At 29.4% G+C, this 19,812-nt stretch overlaps 2 protein-coding genes across 4 annotated transcripts; one reads left to right on the top strand and one right to left on the bottom strand.

Annotated features, from left to right (window-relative positions):
* The first annotated feature begins 3,488 nt into the window (after positions 1-3,488).
* Positions 3,489-6,724, top strand: LOC129322895 (homocysteine S-methyltransferase 1). 3 transcript variants are annotated; one of them, XM_054969353.1, is made up of 7 exons: positions 3,489-3,745; positions 3,865-3,921; positions 4,229-4,434; positions 4,551-4,680; positions 5,541-5,744; positions 6,120-6,200; positions 6,404-6,724. In XM_054969353.1, the coding sequence occupies exons 1-7, from the start codon at positions 3,572-3,574 to the stop codon at positions 6,542-6,544; spliced, it is 993 nt and encodes a 330-aa protein (XP_054825328.1). In that variant the 5' UTR covers positions 3,489-3,571; the 3' UTR covers positions 6,545-6,724. The 3 variants fall into 3 exon arrangements, with proteins under 3 accessions (XP_054825328.1, XP_054825330.1, XP_054825329.1); XM_054969354.1 differs by having other exon boundaries at positions 3,492-3,745; positions 6,120-6,191; XM_054969355.1 differs by lacking the exon at positions 6,120-6,200.
* A 3,191-nt stretch (positions 6,725-9,915) lies between these two features.
* On the bottom strand, positions 9,916-10,671 carry LOC129284411 (CLAVATA3/ESR (CLE)-related protein 27). The gene has a single exon (XM_054919890.1). The coding sequence runs from the start codon at positions 10,448-10,450 to the stop codon at positions 10,136-10,138; it is 315 nt and encodes a 104-aa protein (XP_054775865.1). The 5' UTR covers positions 10,451-10,671; the 3' UTR covers positions 9,916-10,135.
* Positions 10,672-19,812: the final 9,141 nt, after the last annotated feature.

The following is a 19,812-nucleotide window of genomic DNA, read 5'->3' on the forward strand; positions in this document are numbered from 1 at the left end:
TGGATGGCCTAAGCAGATTGAAAAAACGCTTCAAGGAAGAAGGCAGTGATTGCATGAGCTTCAAGGAACAGCACCCAGCTTTGCTTGAATAGGGTTATTGTATACATAGAAGCTTCAATGAAGACTTGGATTCAAAGTCCAGTCTCCAAAGCCAATTCATTGCAGAAGCTTCAAGGTACACTTTATGATGAATTTCTATGCTCCAATGATTTTTCCACAAGATTGAGACTTTGGATCCTTGTTGTTTCTGCTGTTATGTCATCGGTATCTGAGTTTTTTGCTGCATAGCGCCATGTTTTTGGTGAGAATATGGAACATCCTAGTGGTGGTGACAGTAATTAAACAAATAAATAATTAAGGAGATTAGGAAATATAATCAAACAAGTGATTGTGTGCTAATGCTTCACATATATAGAGATTTCAATAACTAACAAGGCCCAAGATTTGTTCAATGAGAGTAACTAATGCCTTAATTATTTGCTGCACGAAGTATGCATGCTGTCAAGTGAAGTTCCAAATGGTTTTAAACTTCTGCGTTAAAGGTGTTGATGTATATATGTTTGCTCAAAAACTTGTAAGTGTTGATATGTTAGGTAAGGTAGCCTTCATGTTTAGTGTAATGAGAATCGAGAGAAACTAGTTTGAAGCAGGTCAATTCAACATGAATGGAGGAATAATATAAAAGACGAAATATGAAGTCATTTCTACTTGCAATAAAAGCTAAACTTTTCAAAAAAATTTTCTTAAAATTGTGCTCGCGGATATAATGTTGGAATATTTATGAAATATATATATATATATATATATGAATTTGCATTAATTAAATATTAAACCCAAATAGATTGATTTTATAAACTTATGTAAACTGTGATAAGTGGACAACACAAGTGAGTATGATGAGCAGAGGTTCAATATACAACCTTATAGCTGTCAATTATTCCTTATCTCTTAATTGATTGAATCAAAAATAATGAAAAACTTTAATTTATTAATTAATTGTTAACGTGATTACTAATGTGATCCATATAATGCAATTAGTAGGGTAACCAATACACATGATACATTTTGCCTTATCTCCATTATTTCTGTACTTTCTATAAACTATGGGATCTATGGGTTGTGTCTTGAACTTGTATGGGGTTGACTTTAGAGTATTTCTTGGTTTATAAAATTATTACAACCTAAGTATGAAGAAGAAAGGGGAGAAATTGAAAGATCATACAATATTAATAGTAGTGTATGATAATTTTCATTTGAGGGTAAAGTGTTTTAAATTTTGAACATATAAAGCTATGCTTGTGCCATTGTGAGGGACAGATCCACGAGACAAGGAGAGGTGCTTGCCCCCCACGTCGTACAATTGAAATTGAAAAAACCTGAGATTTTTTACTTGTAAAAATTTTAAAATAGTTTTTTGGCCCTCCACTTCACGTTTTATTTTCAATTAATTACCCCATTCATTTGCTACTAGATCCATCCTCTTGTCAAACATTTGATTTAGCAAACAAGGTTGAAGTTTCGAATTTAAGCCTAAAGCCTTGGTAAATCCTCCAGTTAATTGAAATAGAATAGCTCCATAATACCGGCTGCGCATGCAAAAAAATAAAAATAAAGTTGTGTGTAATACATATTGCAGAGATCAACAAGTGTGTCGATAAAACTAATTAATTAATACCATAAAAAAGCTGTCTGTTTATCAGCCATCTTGATTGTTGAGATCTGTAAACTGTAATTTTACCAGAGGTCGAGACGTCGCGTGCTGTTGGGGATAAAAAAGAGGTCGAGTACTCAAAGTGGCTTTGCAGGTCGATCAAGCTGCGTTACTGTACATTATTTAAGACATTTAAATATGGAACTTTCAATTAGATAAAATTGCAATAATAGCGTTAACCTTTCAATCAAATATGGACATTCGAAAACTAAATTCAGACACACGTTTTTCCACGTCGTGCTGGAGCTATTGAACATTCTCTCTTAATTTGTTTCTTCAAACTCTCTGCATGTGCGCGCGCGCGCGTTTGTCGATAATTAAAAATGCAATTCATCTCTTTCATCAAATTTCTATGGTATTTGAAGTTTAATTTCAATCAATAAAAATACAACGTGCTTTATATATGTATACGTTCAAGGAAATTCCAATAAACTCTTGACTTTGTAATTTCATCACGCAACCATATGTTCATTTAAGATAGTTTCAACCCTTTGATTATTTCTCAGTCTCAGTCGCATTTTTCTCATAACACAACAGAAAAATCAAAGTTGCACAGAAAAGGGAGTGGTAGTCAACATGAACAAAAATGCTAGGTTCAAGTGTTTGAGTTTTAATTTGACCAAAAAATAATGGTTGTCAATATGAATACAAATTACTTCAACAATACTAGTTTCATTGACATTTTGCTTCTTTTAAATATTATATTCAAGTTGGAATTTTCCTGTGGAAATCCAATTTGCTTTGAATTAACAAAGTCGTCCAATATAACTTGAAATTATTTAAAGAATATAGGACTAGTCAACATTAATAAAAATTATTAAACAACATGCACTCTAGCTTCAAGTATTTGACAGTTGTTTCCTTTAAATATTTAAGTTGAAATTTTGCTATGGAAATTCAATTTCATTCGAATTAATCATGCATAGTCTTCTGCAACCTTTTCAAAAGCTGTGGGTAAAGAGAAATACTTCTTAGATTATTTTTTAATAATGCAAAAGTGTATCTTTGGTTCTTTGTAACTTTACACAAGGTTTCAGTTTAATTTTCTTAATTTTATAAGGTTTTGTTTTCATTTTCAAATGTGGATATATTAAATATACTTTTTTTAAACGATAATGATTATGACCCAAAAAAAAAAATCATCATCATCATTTGAGGTTAACAATATCAAAGTTAGAGGATTAAAAAATATTTTATAAAATTAATTAAGAGATCAAAATCAATTTTATAAAAAGTTAGATGATGAAATATACAATCTTTTTTTAAAAAAATAATTAACTACCACTTTATATATATATATATATATATATAAAGTAAACTATAACTTGTTGTTATAAATAGGTTGGGAGATATTAATATAGGTTCATTCATTAATAAGTATTTGGTTCATAATTCATAAAGCCATAGAATTAAATTTTACTATTGATAAAAGAATTTTATTAATGATGATTTATAAGTATTTTTTTAAGCTTCTCCAAACCAAAAGACATATCTAAATTCCGATAAAATATGTGAGCCCAGCTCAATTAAACTTTTTATTATAAAAAAAAAATAGGCGGGGATACAGCTGATCTAACCATTATTACCGATTAAAGTTAAGTCGTACCAGTGACAACAATAATAAAGTCAAGGCCTGAGATTCACGTTTCCCTTAGAATTTAGAAGAACCCAAGTGCTATTTTGTCCACACTCACGTTTCCAAATGTCGCTATTTCACCAAACTACAGGCCCAACAACTCCCATAGTCATCGGCGACAATAAAAGATTACTTTCTGATATCTAAAATTACCACAAAAAACGCTTCATTCGAATCTCAGGCTCTCACACAGTTTTCGGGGCCCGAGAAGAGAAAATAGAGAAATGGGTAACATCAAGAACGAGAGCTCCTTGTTGGAAGATCTCATTGACAAGGCCGGTGGTTGTGCTGTCACTGATGGAGGCTTCGCCACCCAGCTTGAACGACATGGCGCTTCCATTAACGACCCTCTCTGGAGCGCTCTCTGTTTGATCAAAAATCCTCATCTCATCAAGAAGGTCCTCTCCCTCTCTCTCTCTATCTTTCCCTTTGTGCCCCAATTTCTGCTTCGTCGTTTTTTATTTCGCATTGTTGTTTTGTTCTCAATACTTTAATGGAAATGGGTTTGTTTGTTTAGGTTCATTCGGAATACTTGGAGGCGGGTGCGGATATATTGGTGACTTCTTCATACCAGGTAGGTTTTTGAATCTGCATTGACATTGTTGGGTTTGATTTATTTGTTCTGTTTCCCATTGTATCAACAACAAATCAAGCTTCGAATATACAAGATATATATCCTCGTTGTTATATGTATGTTGTGTTCATTAGAATGGAGGACAGAATGATCTGATCTTTTGCTATCTCCTGAATCAAGCTGCAACAATGTGCTTGCATGATCCACTTACATTGTTCTAAGGGACTTGAAACTGATGTTTGAAACCTTTGTCACCTGATTGGAATAGATGTTCATTGTTTTCTTAGAAACTTCTCTGTAATTCTAGGCCACCCTTCCAGGGTTTGTGTCCAAGGGACTGTCCATCCAAGAAGGGGAATTACTTCTAGAGAGAAGCGTCAAATTGGCTGTTGAGGCTCGTGATAGTTTCTGGAATTCCATTAAGAAAACTTCTGGACATAACTATAGAAGGGCTTTGGTTGCAGCCTCCATTGGAAGTTATGGAGCTTATCTTGCTGATGGATCAGAATACAGGTTCTTTGGGCTCTTTTATGAACTTGGCAGTTTGTTTCTGATCAATGCTTGTCAGCAATTATTTGTATAGTTCTGATATAATTGCAGAATTTAGGCTTGCCATTCTTTTCTTGCAGTGGCTGCTATGGCCCATGCGTTACTTTGGAGAAGTTAAAGGAATTTCACCGCCGTAGATTGCAAATTCTTGTCGAAGCTGGTCCAGATTTGCTTGCTTTTGAAACTATTCCAAACAAACTTGAAGCTGAGGCATGTTCTACCGACAATCAATAGTTTTCATTGAGTAAAGTACATTTATGTTAAGTAAATGCAAATGACAGCCATGTAGGATTCTTGACAAAGCGTATTCAATAATGAAGTGGAGAATTCAATGGTGGTTCTCAAGACCAACAAGATGCTAATTTTATCTAACCTGCAGTGCAGTATTCATTTAAAATTCAGAAAGTACAAATCCTATAATGTGAAAAACCAGCAAGAGTGTCATTCTTGTGTTAAGCATCCTTGAACTCCCGATGATCCAGAGAAAGGGAAAAAAAAAATCTCGAATCCATGATCACATGATGGACAAAACATGGCATTAAGTTCTATTATATTTTCTGTTTTACTTTCTTAGTTTATAGAATCATGAGTCTTATCTGTGATTTACCTTAAAACTCTGTAGTTCTGAAGCTGGCTCATGACAGAATGTTTAATGTTGAAGTTCTTAAAAATTGGTCAATGTATTAAATGTTCAGTATCCAGCGTACGATCTTCCTAAAGGATCGTGTTGCCTCTAGAACTTCTACAATAAGCATTGTCAGATTCTTTTAGGTGAAGCAGGAATATAAAGAAAAGAAATCTGTCTTGATCTGATAGGGTATCAATCATAAATGGAGTATATTTTAATATACTCATGTAGGTTTCTGTGGAAGCTGTTTCTTATCATATATTTTGATTGAGGCCAATGATTTTAAGCACCGAGCCATATATGATTGTTACTGTTTGATTATCAATTCTTTTACTTTCAAGTTCAACATTTTCCCCCCAAAAGTTAACCAACTTGTGAAGTTCATGTGGGCCTGCTTTATTGATGAAACTTGTTGACATTTAAGAAAATAATATTTTTGCAGGCTTGTGTTGAACTGCTTGAAGAAGAAAGTATCCAAATTCCAGCTTGGATCTGTTTTACCTCTGTTGATGGTGAGAATGCCCCCTCAGGAGAGAGCTTCAAGGAGTGCCTTGATGTAATAAACAAGAGTGACAGAGTAAATGCTGTTGGCATAAATTGTGCACCTCCCCATTTCATGGAAAACATCATCTGCAAATTTAAGCAGGTACTGAGATATCTTATACTTTTTATCACATAGAATTCTTCAGACAGGATTCTTAGATAGACTCGGTCTCTGAAGATTTGGTTGGCTGAGTCAAATCTTAAACGAATTTATAAACATGTCTGACAAACTTCTCAACAAGACTCATCTATGACATAGTCAAGGGTATTATTCTTCATAATCAAAATTCTTAGACATGACTATGAAGATTTGGTTGACTGAGTCAATCTTAAACGAATTTGTAAACATGTCTGACAAACTTTTCAACAAGATCGTCAATATTTCTTTATTAGCGGTTTCCACTTTCCTCTATTTATTTATACAAAAATCTCTACTTCAGAAAGACTTCATTGAAATGGTTAAAATATCTTTTTCCAGTTGACAAAGAAGGCAATCATTGTGTATCCTAACAGTGGAGAAGTATGGGATGGTAGAGCCAAGAAATGGCTAGTAAGTCAGGTTCCTTCTTTCTCTCTCACAATCTGCAATTACTAATTAAGGGATGATTCCTAAGCAAACCCAATTCAGATGTTTCAAGTCAACGGAACATAGATATCTAGTTAGTGAGATACACTGTTGACATATCCACTTATTGTTGTCATGGCATGCAAACTTCAATTACTGAGTAGTATGTATTAATCTGCTGTGTTTTCCATTGACAGCCATCAAAGTGCTTTGACGATGATAATTTCGACTGGCACGCGAGGCGATGGCGAGATTTAGGAGCAAAAATCATAGGAGGCTGTTGCCGGACAACACCTTCTACCATTGAAGTCATCTCAAAAGCTTTAAGAGAAAAGTAGAGCATACTGGTTTATTTATTTGTGCCAATGAACAGCGAGATGTTTTGTAGCTTTCAGTGTTCATCCATTGAAAGGAATTTTGTTTCCTTTTCACTTTACACTTGCATAAATTTTCTTCAAGAAATGAAGTGGACAATTCAGAATCAGGAATACATGAGAATGAGATTAATCCAAGTGGACAATTCACTGAGTTTTCGTAGACAAATTTATTTTACATGTCTAATTGTGTAATGAGAATTCTGTTGATAAATTCAGAAACAATAAATAAAGCGAAGCCAAAGTATCGCAAGCTTCTTCTGTCATGAGAAGTATAATCAAGGAGAGGACGTTTTGTAATCATTCAAAAGAAATTGAAAATATGAAAGGTAGATTGACCCAAGGAAGGAAAATCAAGTAGGGACATGGAAATGCATCGATGAGCTAAATTTTGAAGGGGAGGGGGAGGGAGAGAGATGATTCTGAATCCAAAGAGGAAGAAGACAAGAGAAACAGAGAAGGAACCAATGGAAGGATTTGGTGAAACATCTTCATCGCCGCATAATACGTGGCGCCATGCCACATCGATTTCTCTGCTGTTTCTCACTCACATTTCCAGAATACGAGACTTTGTTTGTTCTCTTCTGTGCCTCCAACGCTTAATTTAAACATCTCAGCCCCAGCCGTAAACTACAAATTATTTACACTGCATTCATTCATCATAATCACAAGTCGATTCCAAATAAGATCATAAATGTCAAAAAAAAAATGATCTTGGGTTATAAATTCACAATGGTAAATATATATTTTTGTATTAATAAAAAGTTTAGGTAAGTTAAATGAATCATGTCAAAAGTTCACTAACATTAGGAAAAATTCTTAAACAAATTAAATGTACTATGTCATTTATGGTCTGTTCAATTTAAATGCAGTCATCTAAATAAAATTTTAAATAATGTTATTTTAATTGGTTTTATTCTTATAATAAAATATATATTTAATTTCTTGCCTTTTCTGACTTTATTATCATTAATGTCAAGTTTTTATCAAACATATTTAATCTTAAATTTTTTTGTCTTTTCTGACTCTACTTAAGAATTTCTTTTAAAATTATGACATATTTTTGGGTTTAAAAGCATTTATAATGAAGTTTGGACCCACAATTTGAAGAATTATGGGTTAAATCAATATCAACTAAATTAACATTTGTCACTATAAAGGTGAACATATGTATACATTGGCGAGAATGACATTTGGTTTTCTTGTAAAACAATTATTGACGGACGCTATGGCGTTTTGAACAATGCTATTTTTTTTTAGGCCGCGAACAATGATCATTTTAATAATGAAAACTATTATTGATTTTTTTTTTTTGAGTATGAACGAAGATGTTAATTTTTTAAACAGGACTCAAATTATTTCCACTATATATAATGCATTTCCCAGAGATATTAAAGAGGAAACAACAAATAAAAGTATTGACAAGGTATAATCTCACATGCGGTCAAAAACGATTAGAGTAGATAAAAGCAGTTAATGAATTTTTCTTTAAAATGAGAATATTTATTTATTTTATTAATACTGGGAGATAGAAGGCAAAAAAATGATTCCTTCTTAACCAAGCTTTACTTTTATACAAAGCATAACTATCCTTAAAATGATCAATGGTAGAGAGTAGAAACATAAAAGTATGATTATAAAACATTCATTATTTTCCAATATATTGCATGTGGATGTCTGTTTGCACTTTTGATATAAGAGACAAAAAGATGATTTTGTTAATTAGAAAAGTGATAGCAAAGCTTTCCCAAAACTCATTAGTTTACAGAGAGACACAATCAAAATCACCTAACATTCAGTTCACTCATATTTTTTCCCATGTTCTGTGCAGTTAAAAGTTTCCTCTCCAGAACAATTAAACTATAATTAAGACCAAACTAGCTAACTCCTTTTTAAGTCACACGAACCTCCAATGTTTTATTTTACCTTTTTTTTTCAGAAGTAAGAATTCAATTTTTTATATGTTACTCAATTACTTATAGTAATATATGTTAGGGCCAGGATAATTTCTTGCAATGTTCAGGAGGATTTATTTCTCATGTCAATACTAAGCATGTGTTTGCCCATGTGATTCATATCTCTCCTATTCAATGCATCATTCTTCTGAAAATTTAAAAAAAAAAAGGAAAAATTATATAAAAACGAGATTGCATGCAAGTTTTTTTTTCATTAATTTTTTTAATCTTTTTCTCACATGATAGTGATTGCTCGTACGAAACAAGAAAGAATCCAAAGTCCTAATGAAATTATTATTTAACAGCTAGGCTTGTGCACCATCCAGCAATCAAAGCTAGCCATTCTTAGTTCGTGTAAAAAAAATTATTATCAATATTCATCAGTTTTTTTTTTTAAATACCTCTTATGATATTTAAAATGTTAAGTTGTTTGACTCTTTCAAGTTTTCGAGTGGTAATTTTCAAATAGGTAGTTAGAGATTAATAAGGAAGCCTCCCATTACTAAAAATTACTTTTAAAAATATAAAAAATATCTGATTTTTAGTTTCTAATTTTTTTTTTCAATTACCAATTTAGTTTTTAAACTTTTGACTTGAAACAAACTAGCTTCATCTAATCTTTCTTGATATAAAACAACATTGTTCTTATAACTGACTAACTCAATAAACTACAGATTTGTACTGAATCAAAGTTTAGTCCTATATATGATAAATTAAAAGGAAGTGAAGATCAGAATTGAGAATCCAAAATGAGATCTTTTGTCAAAATATTTAGAAAAAGGTGAAGAGATATGAACCAACCCCAGAATTTACAAAGGATAATGTGGTACGTTCAGAAAATGAGTCTGAGAATCAATCAAATCAAAGATGCAAAAACCTCCCAAATTTACATTTTAAAGATCTTTTCACTGAATGCTTCAGATTGTGCAGTGGCCATTAATGGCCCTTCATTAAAAGCTCTACACTTCTTTTTCCCCCCTTTGGACGACCTCTGCAAAAACCTTTTTCATGGATAGTTGGATACCCAGAGAAGCAAAATAGCATTACCAAACAAAATCAAAAAAGAACGAAAAATAGTTTTTTAATGGAGTCAATGAAAGAAAGCTTTTTGACATTGTTGTAGGTGCAACTAAAAGGCATGAATCTCTGCTTTTTCATTACTCATAATAAAATCTGCAGTTTGCTTGCAGGGGAGAAAGATATGACAGAAAAGGGATTCATGTTGCAGAACTCACAGAGATTTTACGCCGTAGAGCAACAACAATAATAAAAATATATATTAAAAAGATTACTGTTCGTGAAATTTTGCTTTCTTCTCTCAGCTTCTTGCCTTCTATACACAAACATAATGATGATGGTGATGATCAAACGCCATAAATCTGGAAAACCTCCATTGATAGAAAAGAATAATTTTTTTTTTAGAATATGCCAAAATATCCTCTTTTTTCCCTCAGAATCTTCCTTCGACGCATATATATTAATAGGAAGCAAGTGATGAGAAAAAAGTGGGTATTTTGGATGATCGAGCTTCAACGACAGAGAAATACACACAGAAAAATCTAATAAGAGAAGGGAAAGCGACAGAGAATTCTAGTACTTGCTAATTGTGAAGAGGATCTGGGCAACTTGGTACCCTTCTCTTAGTTTCTTCGAAGCCCTTATGGGTTGTGTTGTTGTTGGTGGTGGGACCAGAAGTGTTTCCATGGAAGTAGTACTTTTGGAAGAAGTGATTCTTGTCGTCGTCGTCTTGGGTGTGACTGAGTCTCACTTTGGCGGCAACATTTTCTGGGAATATCCGAATGGCTCCGACCAGGAGGCACGAAGGGTGACAGCAGACCCATATCTGCAGAAGTGAGAGGAGCAAAAGCAGCAGCGGAGAGAAGTGGAGGAGAGTTTTGCCGCCGGCGAAGCACATGGCCGGACAGAAAGCCACATCAATTTTCCGGGCGAGGAGGAACAGGAACCAGACCAGACGGAGATGCTTTGTTGTAAAGCGTTGAAAAGAATGAAACTTGACTCGGATCTTTCTCTAATTTCTGAATCTCGTGTGTGGTTGTGTTGTGGGGATATATGATGCAGAGAGAGAGAGAGAGAGAGAGAGAGAGATGAGAAGGAGAGCAAACGAAGTCAATTGACGGCTCGCTATTTGGAGAGCGAGAGACAGAGATGGGAGGTCCACAAGATACAACACGGATTTGTATCTCAAATCAACCAATACAGTGTTCTGTAAGATTTTTTTCCCCAAGAAAATGAGCATTAGTGTATTACAAACATAAAAGGAAGGTAAGCCTCTAAAATATATGGATTTAAATTTTTTTAAAGTCGTCATCATTGAATGAATTTACGTAAAGATTTTCTCTTTCAGTATTTTTCATTTATTTTATTATGTTTTATAAAATATAAAATCATCTCTATTTTTTAAAAAAAAAGATAAATTTTATAAAATTCATCAATTTTCAATTTCAAAAGATTTAGGGTCCATTTGATACTCCTCTAGAATCAATTATGAGATTTGAAATCATAACTTTGGAAAAAGTCATCCAAACACTCAATTTTTTCATGCTTTGTTTGATTCTTGAAGCTCCATTTTGCATAAGTTAATTTTTCCTCCATTTGGTAAATCGATTTTGCAAAATTAAATTTAAAAAATATTATTGAAATATCACCACATTCTATTAATCAATTTTTTCAATTGAAATTCAAAGACACCCGTAAATAGTTAAATTCTTGAAATATCTATTTTAGTATTCATAATATTAAGTGAAAAAAAAAAATCACCCTCTTTAAGTTTTGGATGCAAGTGTTATACATAAAAAAAGATAAAATTAGGAAAGCTTCATCCTATTTAAGATTCAACACAATGTGATTTAAATTAATTGATTACTAATAAGGAGAATGAAAATAAAGTTCAAAAAATATAGAATTTATAATAATTAAGTCCACGATAAAATTTTTTAAAAGATAAGTTATAAATATTAATTCAAACAGTTAGAAGTAGGAATCACAATTACAAATTGATATTTATATTTAGAATTTAAATATTTTATTTGTAATTAAAACTCATGAAATTGCAACTGTTTGAATTAATATATTTATAATTGGTTTTATAAAAAATTTATCAAAAACATAACTGATATACATTCATTGTTTTGGAAATTTTAATGTCATTCTCCCTTGCTAATATTAGCTACTAAATAATTACTTTGGAAAAAAAAAGATAATAATAGTTCGCAGATAAATCATATTCTTTGGCCTTACTTTCTCCCTCATTATATTATAATAGTAAAATTTTGACATGCTATTTACTTTGAATCTTTTAATATTATTATTTATCTTGTATTTTCTAAAATTTTATAAAAAAATATCAATCCCATTGTTCGCATGAGATGGTATATCTCTGAGCTATAAAAAGTTTTATAATAAAAATTTCAAAAGAATTAATTAACAGATATTGTCGTATGCTTTGCCTAATAGGTGTTCAAGTATATATTATGGTATATGTTAAGAGTGGAACGGATTTGGATCTGGTAAGTAGCTTAAACTAATTCACTGAATAAATGAAAATGTTCCAACTATATTATAGCTATTTGATTTTATTAACACTTTAAAATTATCAATATATTTTTTTCTAAAAATTTAAAACAATTCTCACAATTACAACACCACTCATTTACGTTGTCTCTCCTCAAAAAATAATAGCCACTAACCTGATTTGTGATATGGTAGATTTGATATTTTTTATTATCATATGATAAAATCTTTAACATTTATTTGATTACATCGATAGGTGTTATCATGCAACACGAAACACTTAATAAATGAATGAATTTGTATTAGTTATCAAATTCAAATCTAAATTTAATAAGAATGGGGATGGATAGGGCAGGTAGAGATCGAAACTCCACGCATGAAAGTTTGCAGTTGCACTTGTTTAATTAGTTTAATTATTAGTATTAGTACTATTATAGATGAATTAAGTTTGTGGTGCTTACTTCTTTCTTTTTTAAATTGTAAGACATTCTTCTAAACTGAGCTTAATCCAGTATATAAGACAGTTAGCATTTTTAGAAATTATTTTTTCAATTTTATCCTTCTATTTATTAACATGGGTTTCTTGTGTAGCATGGAAAATATCATTTGTTTCTCACTCTTCATAATTTCTTTCTAATTCAGTTAAGGGTTAAGGGCAAAAAGAGAAGAAGACATGCTATTTTTTCATCAGAATAAAAAATAATTAAATTTTATTGATATGCAAAAAATACATGAAAGTGTCTTAAAATTTAGTCTAAAAGAGTATTTTATTAATTTATACTGAAAATAAAAAGACAAAATTTGCAAGGCCTAAAATTCAACAAGACTAGTGGTCAACATTAGTAGATTGGTGAGGAAGAATATTCAAACCAGCTGGCTCCTAATCCGTGTCTACGTGGAGGGCAACGTAACCTACAAGACCAAGACAACAAGGAGTCTTTAATTAATCATATATATATACATACATATATATAATAGGTTTTGATGACTAAGTTAGTAGTAGGTGATTATAAAAACAAGAAAGAGTGTTATTAACGTAAATCATACACTAATTATACATATATATAAGTGACGTTTAAGGACACCATATGTGAATGAATGTGCTGGTTCACATTACAAGTTTAACAAGGCAATCATAAATAGAATAGTATGTACTTGTACAATACTACACAAAAAACAATAAAATGATGAGCATAGGTTTTTGGGTTTGAAATATGAATGTCGGTGAGAAAGAATTTCGAAAGGTGGGGTCAGGGGCTTGATTGCCATTTCATGTTGTGTTAGATTATTAACATTAATAATCAGTGATTAAATTAGTAGTGAGATTAGATTAGTAAATTAGAGGAGGAGAGAGAGGTAGAGTCGTAGAGAGAGGGAGAGAGAGAGAGAGGGAGGCAAGGTGGGGCGGGAATCACGCGAGCGTGCTGTGTGAGAGAGTGTTGGACGATGAACGTTGACGTACGTAACAAGATACTCTGCTACTCTGCTTTCCCTTCTTTTGTTCTTACTTGTTACCTTTCTTTTATGCAACTCCCTTCAAAAATATTTGAGAAAATCCCATTCAAGAATTTCTTAAGACTTTTAATTACTAAAAAAAATCAAAATATTCTGAAATTGCTATAAAATTCCTAACATGACACCTGCCAAAAGACAAATAATGACAAAAATAACCTTATTTGTCACTTTCTATTATTATATTACTCACACTCGTACTAGCTTATTAAATTATTATTGTTGTCATTTTCTACATGTATACTTATCAAAACGACTTTGACTTGTCATTCCTCACCGCTATATTTGTTGAGATATTACACTTGTTATTTTTCATATTCTTACTTGTTAAAAGGTTGTGGTTAGTTGTCATTTTCCATATGTGTACTCATAAAAACAACGCCACCATGCATGTGAGTCCATGCTTATTTAAAAAATATTACACTTTTATTTTTCACACTAGTTAAGAAATTATGGTTACTTGTTTTTTTTTCATGTCTTGTCAAAATAATACATAGGGCAGTGTAGAGTGTTAGGCCATTGAGGCCACTGCCTTAAGCCTCAAAAAAATATTTGCGAGATTTTATATAATCGATCTTCCCATTAAGCATTAATGTATTTTTACTAAGAATTTAGCTTAAAATTACTTAATTAGAAAATTTTAATATATGATTTTGCAACTCAAAAGGTTAAAAAAGTAATATAAAGATAGATAAATGATAATACATTATATCTCTTAAATAATTTTACCTTAAAATCCAAAACTTCTTTATACGGCCCTAATAATACACTCACTTCTTGTTGTTTTTTTATTACTATGTTATTAGAATATTGCCCTTTGTACATTGTTAGCGTTAGTTGTTATTTCTTATATTTAAGCTTATCATGGCAATATTGTTAACAAATGAAATTTAGAAGGGTAATTTTTGTCTTTTCACATTCATTCTTTTTATCAGACGTCCCTTCAAGGATTTCAAAGCAATTTCAAAATGTTTTGATCATTTTTTTTTTGTAATTAATGGTCTGCAGACGTTCTTGAATGTGGTTTTCTTAATAATTTTCTTGCTACTCTTATATAAGAAAAACAATCATGGTTTTTGAGATAAATCTTTTAATTCCTAATTTTTTTTATTATTGATTTAATTTCTAAACTTTAATTCAATACAATTCAATTTTTAAAATTTATTGAATTAAGAAATCATAAAAATTGAGTTATATCAAGTTAAAAAACTATAAGAATCGAGTTGTTTTGAGTTAATAAAATTTAAAATTAAGTTATTTTAAGTTAAAATTTAGAAATTAAATTAATAATTAAAAAATGTTGAAAAACCAAAAGTTACATTTTCTATCATTGATTTAGTTTCTCTAATTTTTTTTTCTTTTTACGAGCGTTTGAACTTATGTCCAAGTGATTCACTCCATCAATGAACCATTTAGTTTTTCTAATTTTGGTTTAGTTACAATTCAATTTTTGAAGCTTAGCTCAATTTCTTAAATTTCAGACATTTAGTACATTAATCCCTATGCTATCAAAAAAAAAAAAAGTTCATCTAGTCTTTGAAAGGATAAATTTTAACTAAGTCATAAAATGCAGGGACCAATAAATTAAATATGTTATACCTAAAAATTAAGTTGTACAGAGTTAAATTTTAGAAATTAAATTGTAATCAAGTTAAAATTAATGAGATAAGATTATTAATTTTACAAATAAATACATAGACATATATCTAATTTATTAAATATTTCTCAGGATAAATTATAAACATGTAACTGGTTTTGTAAAAAGTATTGTACAAACATTTAGGCAAAGCAAATGCAAAAAAGCTTATTAGAGTCTGAATTAGCGTTTTATTTGTTGTTTGGCTTCTCTCTTTTTTTTTCTTTGCTTTTTGTCCCATTTCCTTATTTCTGGACTGACCGTGCTTGTAATTTTGTTGAACTTATATGAAGTTGAATCTTTCAAGTCATAAAAAGGGAGAGGGTTACATCCGAGGACCTTCCAAAAGAATGAATTATTTATAAATAATAATCAATACAAAATTATTTATTATTAAAGTGATAATATTAATTTGTTTTTTTCTTAAACGGTGACTTATTGCTAATTCTTTTTTATGAATAATTTTTTTTAAAAGTCAATAAATGCAATTCCCAAGAAAAAAAAATTTATTATTCAAAAAATATGTAACCAAACCCGTGATGAGGCACCACCAGGGTAAAGTAGGTGCCACCAAGCCGCCAAGGCTTTGAATTACTCTCTCTCATCCTAAATGTAGGACAAGTAAATGAAATTGGTTTAGTTAGTTAATTATTGAACGACTAATAATTGGGTCCCAAAATACTTAATTAATGTTAGTTAAGTTCTTGATAATTTTTTAAAAAATAAAAATATCAATATAAATTATTATAAATGTAGAAGTTTTAATTATAAATAAGTATTTAAATATTAAATGTACTTTTAAATTGTAACATAAATTTTTATTTGTAACTATTTAAATTGATATTTATAATTTATTTTATAAATTTTTTTATCAAGGACCTAACAATCAGGAATTCATTTCTTTGAAACCTAATTATTATTTTCTCATTAATTATTTGCTATTTATCATATAAAAATTCATGTCATTTTTCTTAGAATATCCCCCAAAGAGAAAGAGCATGGGAGGGGATAGAAAATGAGAAAAATTGTGAAATTGTGAAATAAGGAAGATAAAGAAGAGTAACATCATAAATCCTTCAAATACATCTTATATTTAAAATGGGCGGGAGAATATTTTAAATTTGATTTAAAATCGTACATATATTCTTTTCACTATTAAATTATTTCTAAACATATACTTGGAAGTTGGAAAGTTTTCAAAAGATTCGTTAAAAATTTTTGTGGAACTTGATGCACGTTGTAAATTGCGTAGGCAGTGAATTCTATGAAACAAATCGCTAGTATTTCAGCGGGGTTTCTTTTTCTTTTCTTTTCCTTTTTTCTTTTTATATTTCAGTGGCGTTTCGCATCGCAATACTTGTATTTATAATGATTTAATTAAAATAGGTCTATTAGTTATCTTCAATAAACATTTTGAGAGACAAATAATCTCTAGTATATATTGTTGGTGAAATCCGACTCTTTGTGCTTAAAAAAAAATACAACTTTCTATATTTAATCTTTGATATTGATTTTCTCTTTGTTTTGAGAAAGATTTGTATATAAATAAAAATATATAATTCTAATATTAAAAATGGTATTTTCAAATTTGAAAAATTATATGTGTAATTTAATTATTTAAAATCTACAGGTACTCACCCAGTGAAATAAAGTTTGTTATTGTTGAAAATGTACATGTAAATATATTTAGTCATGTGCAATACAGGGATATTTGTTAAATTTTTTAAAAGTTTAATTAAAAGTTGATATGTTCTCTTTCTATTTTTTTTTCTAAATAATTTCACATGAGTTCTTTTGATTTTATTGGTAAGAAAATAAATATTTTTTTCAATGTATTTATGAAATTTTTTATAATCTCATAAACAAATGAGTTAGACATTACTCGTCAATTACTAAACCACTAATCAATTTTATTAATAATATTATTAAATAAATAGGTATTTTTGAAAATAAAATTACATCTCTGATACATTTATAATTTCTGCCAAATTTTTTAAAAAATAAGAATTTCAATACTATTAACATGGGTACTTCTAATAAGTAATAATAACATGTTGTCAACGTTTCCAACAGCAACATCGTCACCCTTTTGAAAGTCCTAAATTCAAACGGCTAATAACAATTTGTTATTATCCCTACACATATTTTATTGCATGAAAAATATTTTAGTATAATATTATAAAAATATAATATAATTTTTTTAAACTGTATGTTTTCATAATTGAGAAGTACTCTTGAATTTTTTTAAGCAAAATAAAAAAGTTAAACATAAAAAGCTAAAAAATTATAGTCCCATATTCAAAAATGTAAAATATTTTATTTTTAATCACATTTTACCCCCAATAAAATAGTTATCTACTTTTTAATTAATGCTATATTTTCACATGTATCCTTATTAAATACTCTACAATAAATATAAAATTATTATCAATAGGGGCACTTTAAAAAAAGATAATGATTACATCTCGAAATACTAAAAATATTTATATTTTTTAACATTTAACTCCTTAAATAATGCGTTTTATTTTTGAATGAAGGGAGTATTTCTTTTAAAAATAATTAGCCCTATTGTTACTATTCATTTCACTGTTCTCCTAACTATATATGTGAATATTTTAATATTTGAAAGATAAAAATAAAATAAAATAAAAATTCATTCTATTTTTACATTTATTTTGTTCATACATAATCAATATAGAAATAATAATTTTTTTATTTATTGTGAATATCATCCTATTAGAAGCAATCTTATTTAAAATATGGTTAGGTACTATATGTAAGTATTTCTCTTAACAAAGATTCAAATGTTGGTTTGCCCTATTATGAGGAATTAATCTCTTCCGCTAGATCCAATACTTGTTGGTAAATACTCCCTTCGTTAAAAAATTTAAAATATTTTTAATCAAATTTCACCCCTCAATAAAATATTTACCTATTTTTAAACTAACTATATTTTTTTCATGTTTATCCTTATTAAATACCTTAAAATATTTATATATAAAATCATTTATCAATAGGAGTACTACATATTAAAAAAATACATAGCATCCGAGTTCTCAAAAAAATATTTTATATTTTTAAATGGAAGAAGTAATAACTTATTTTTTTTATTATAATGTGTTGTTCAGGATGTTTATGAATTATGGGTCCCTACATTTTTGTTATTTCATTGATTTTTTTGGCCAAACTTCTTTTATTAATATGATGGGAAATTTTAAATCATGTTAAAAAATACCCTTCATAATTAATTACAGAAGAAAATTTGCCCCACAATAAATGTTCCTAGATCCATCACTTGTCACCCCACAGAAATTACAATTTATTAAAAAAAATATTGTCAGTTTTTACATCTTACCTCCTACAAATTAAAATATAAGTATCTCATTCTCTTTGAGAATTTTTTTACCTATTCATCAACTTTAGAAAAATGAGATATGTATTATAATGAATCATATATTATTTCATGATTTGTTATTAATTTTGCATTTTCTTTTGCAATTTATATTATATACAAAGTACGAGCAAAAATGTAAGTTTTATATTCACTATTATTTTAAAGCAACAAATGGCAGGCCTGGTATGCCTGTAATTTTTTCATGGACCTCATATTTATCATCATTTTTTGCTATGAATTTTCTTTACTATGAATCTTATGCTCATTTTTTTAACAATGGGCCTCACACATCCTTTTTTATATGTAAATATTTTAAAAAATAAATAAGATATTATTTTCCTGTTCATCCAACTGTGGATGAACAGTAAAATGACATACTTTACTAAATAGTAAGATAAAATAAGATAAGATAAGATTCACTATGTTTTCATGACTTTTATTTATCACCAAATATGATGTAATATGTGAAAATGAAAATATTGAACGAAAACGGCACATTAATTAATAGAAACGAAGTAGAGTGGCCATCACAAATGTACCAGAGAGAGCCTAGCTCCACGGGAGCTGCAAAGTTGAAATCCAACGGATTTCATTTTATGCAATACATTTTCTCATTATAAGTTATAAGATGTTTAACATATAATTTTCATGACTTTTAGAAGTAATTTAATATCTTAAGACATAAGATATTTTGAAAAATATATTTTTATTAAATATGATTATTTCTATATTATTTCTCATTATCTCGCTCTTTAAATAATTTTTTCCTCTCCGCAATTAAAGAAAGGTGTTTTTAAAAAATTATAAAAATTAATATTATAAACTATAATTAGGGGTTTCATTTGTATATATAATTTTAACTAAAAAACATCTTCCATTTGTTGGGATGGGAAAAAATAGAGATGAAATAAAACTAAGGGAAAAAATTTCTAAAAATAATAAAATTTTTCATTATTTTAAATTTTAAAATATTTTTTAATTTTTTCTCCTCTTTATTTTTTTCCTCAATTTTACTTTCATCCAAACAAGCTTATAAATGGAAGCGGACAGAATAATTAATTAAAAAAGGGGAAATTACTAAAAGGGAAAAGGCATTAGTACTGTCCAATAGTTGATTCACCCAACTTATCATGTTATAATTATTTATCTCATTAAACACAATTAAATCAGTGTGTACGAAACATAGAAAAACGATCCCCAATGA

This window comes from Prosopis cineraria, unplaced genomic scaffold (assembly GCF_029017545.1).
Source record: "Prosopis cineraria cultivar Desert tree isolate PC_DT_omini unplaced genomic scaffold, ASM2901754v1 PC10, whole genome shotgun sequence".
In the NCBI taxonomy this organism is placed as follows: Eukaryota; Viridiplantae; Streptophyta; class Magnoliopsida; order Fabales; family Fabaceae; genus Prosopis; species Prosopis cineraria.

Excerpts from the sequence above, each read along its gene's own strand:
- LOC129322895 (XM_054969353.1), top strand. The coding sequence starts at position 3,572 with ATGGGTAACATCAAGAACGAGAGCTCCTTGTTGGAAGATCTCATTGAC. Across the intron at positions 3,922-4,228 it reads TGGTGACTTCTTCATACCAG|GCCACCCTTCCAGGGTTTGT; the intron begins GTAGGTTTTTGA and ends CTGTAATTCTAG. Across the intron at positions 4,681-5,540 it reads CAAACAAACTTGAAGCTGAG|GCTTGTGTTGAACTGCTTGA; the intron begins GCATGTTCTACC and ends ATATTTTTGCAG.
- LOC129284411 (XM_054919890.1), bottom strand. The coding sequence starts at position 10,450 with ATGTGCTTCGCCGGCGGCAAAACTCTCCTCCACTTCTCTCCGCTGCTG.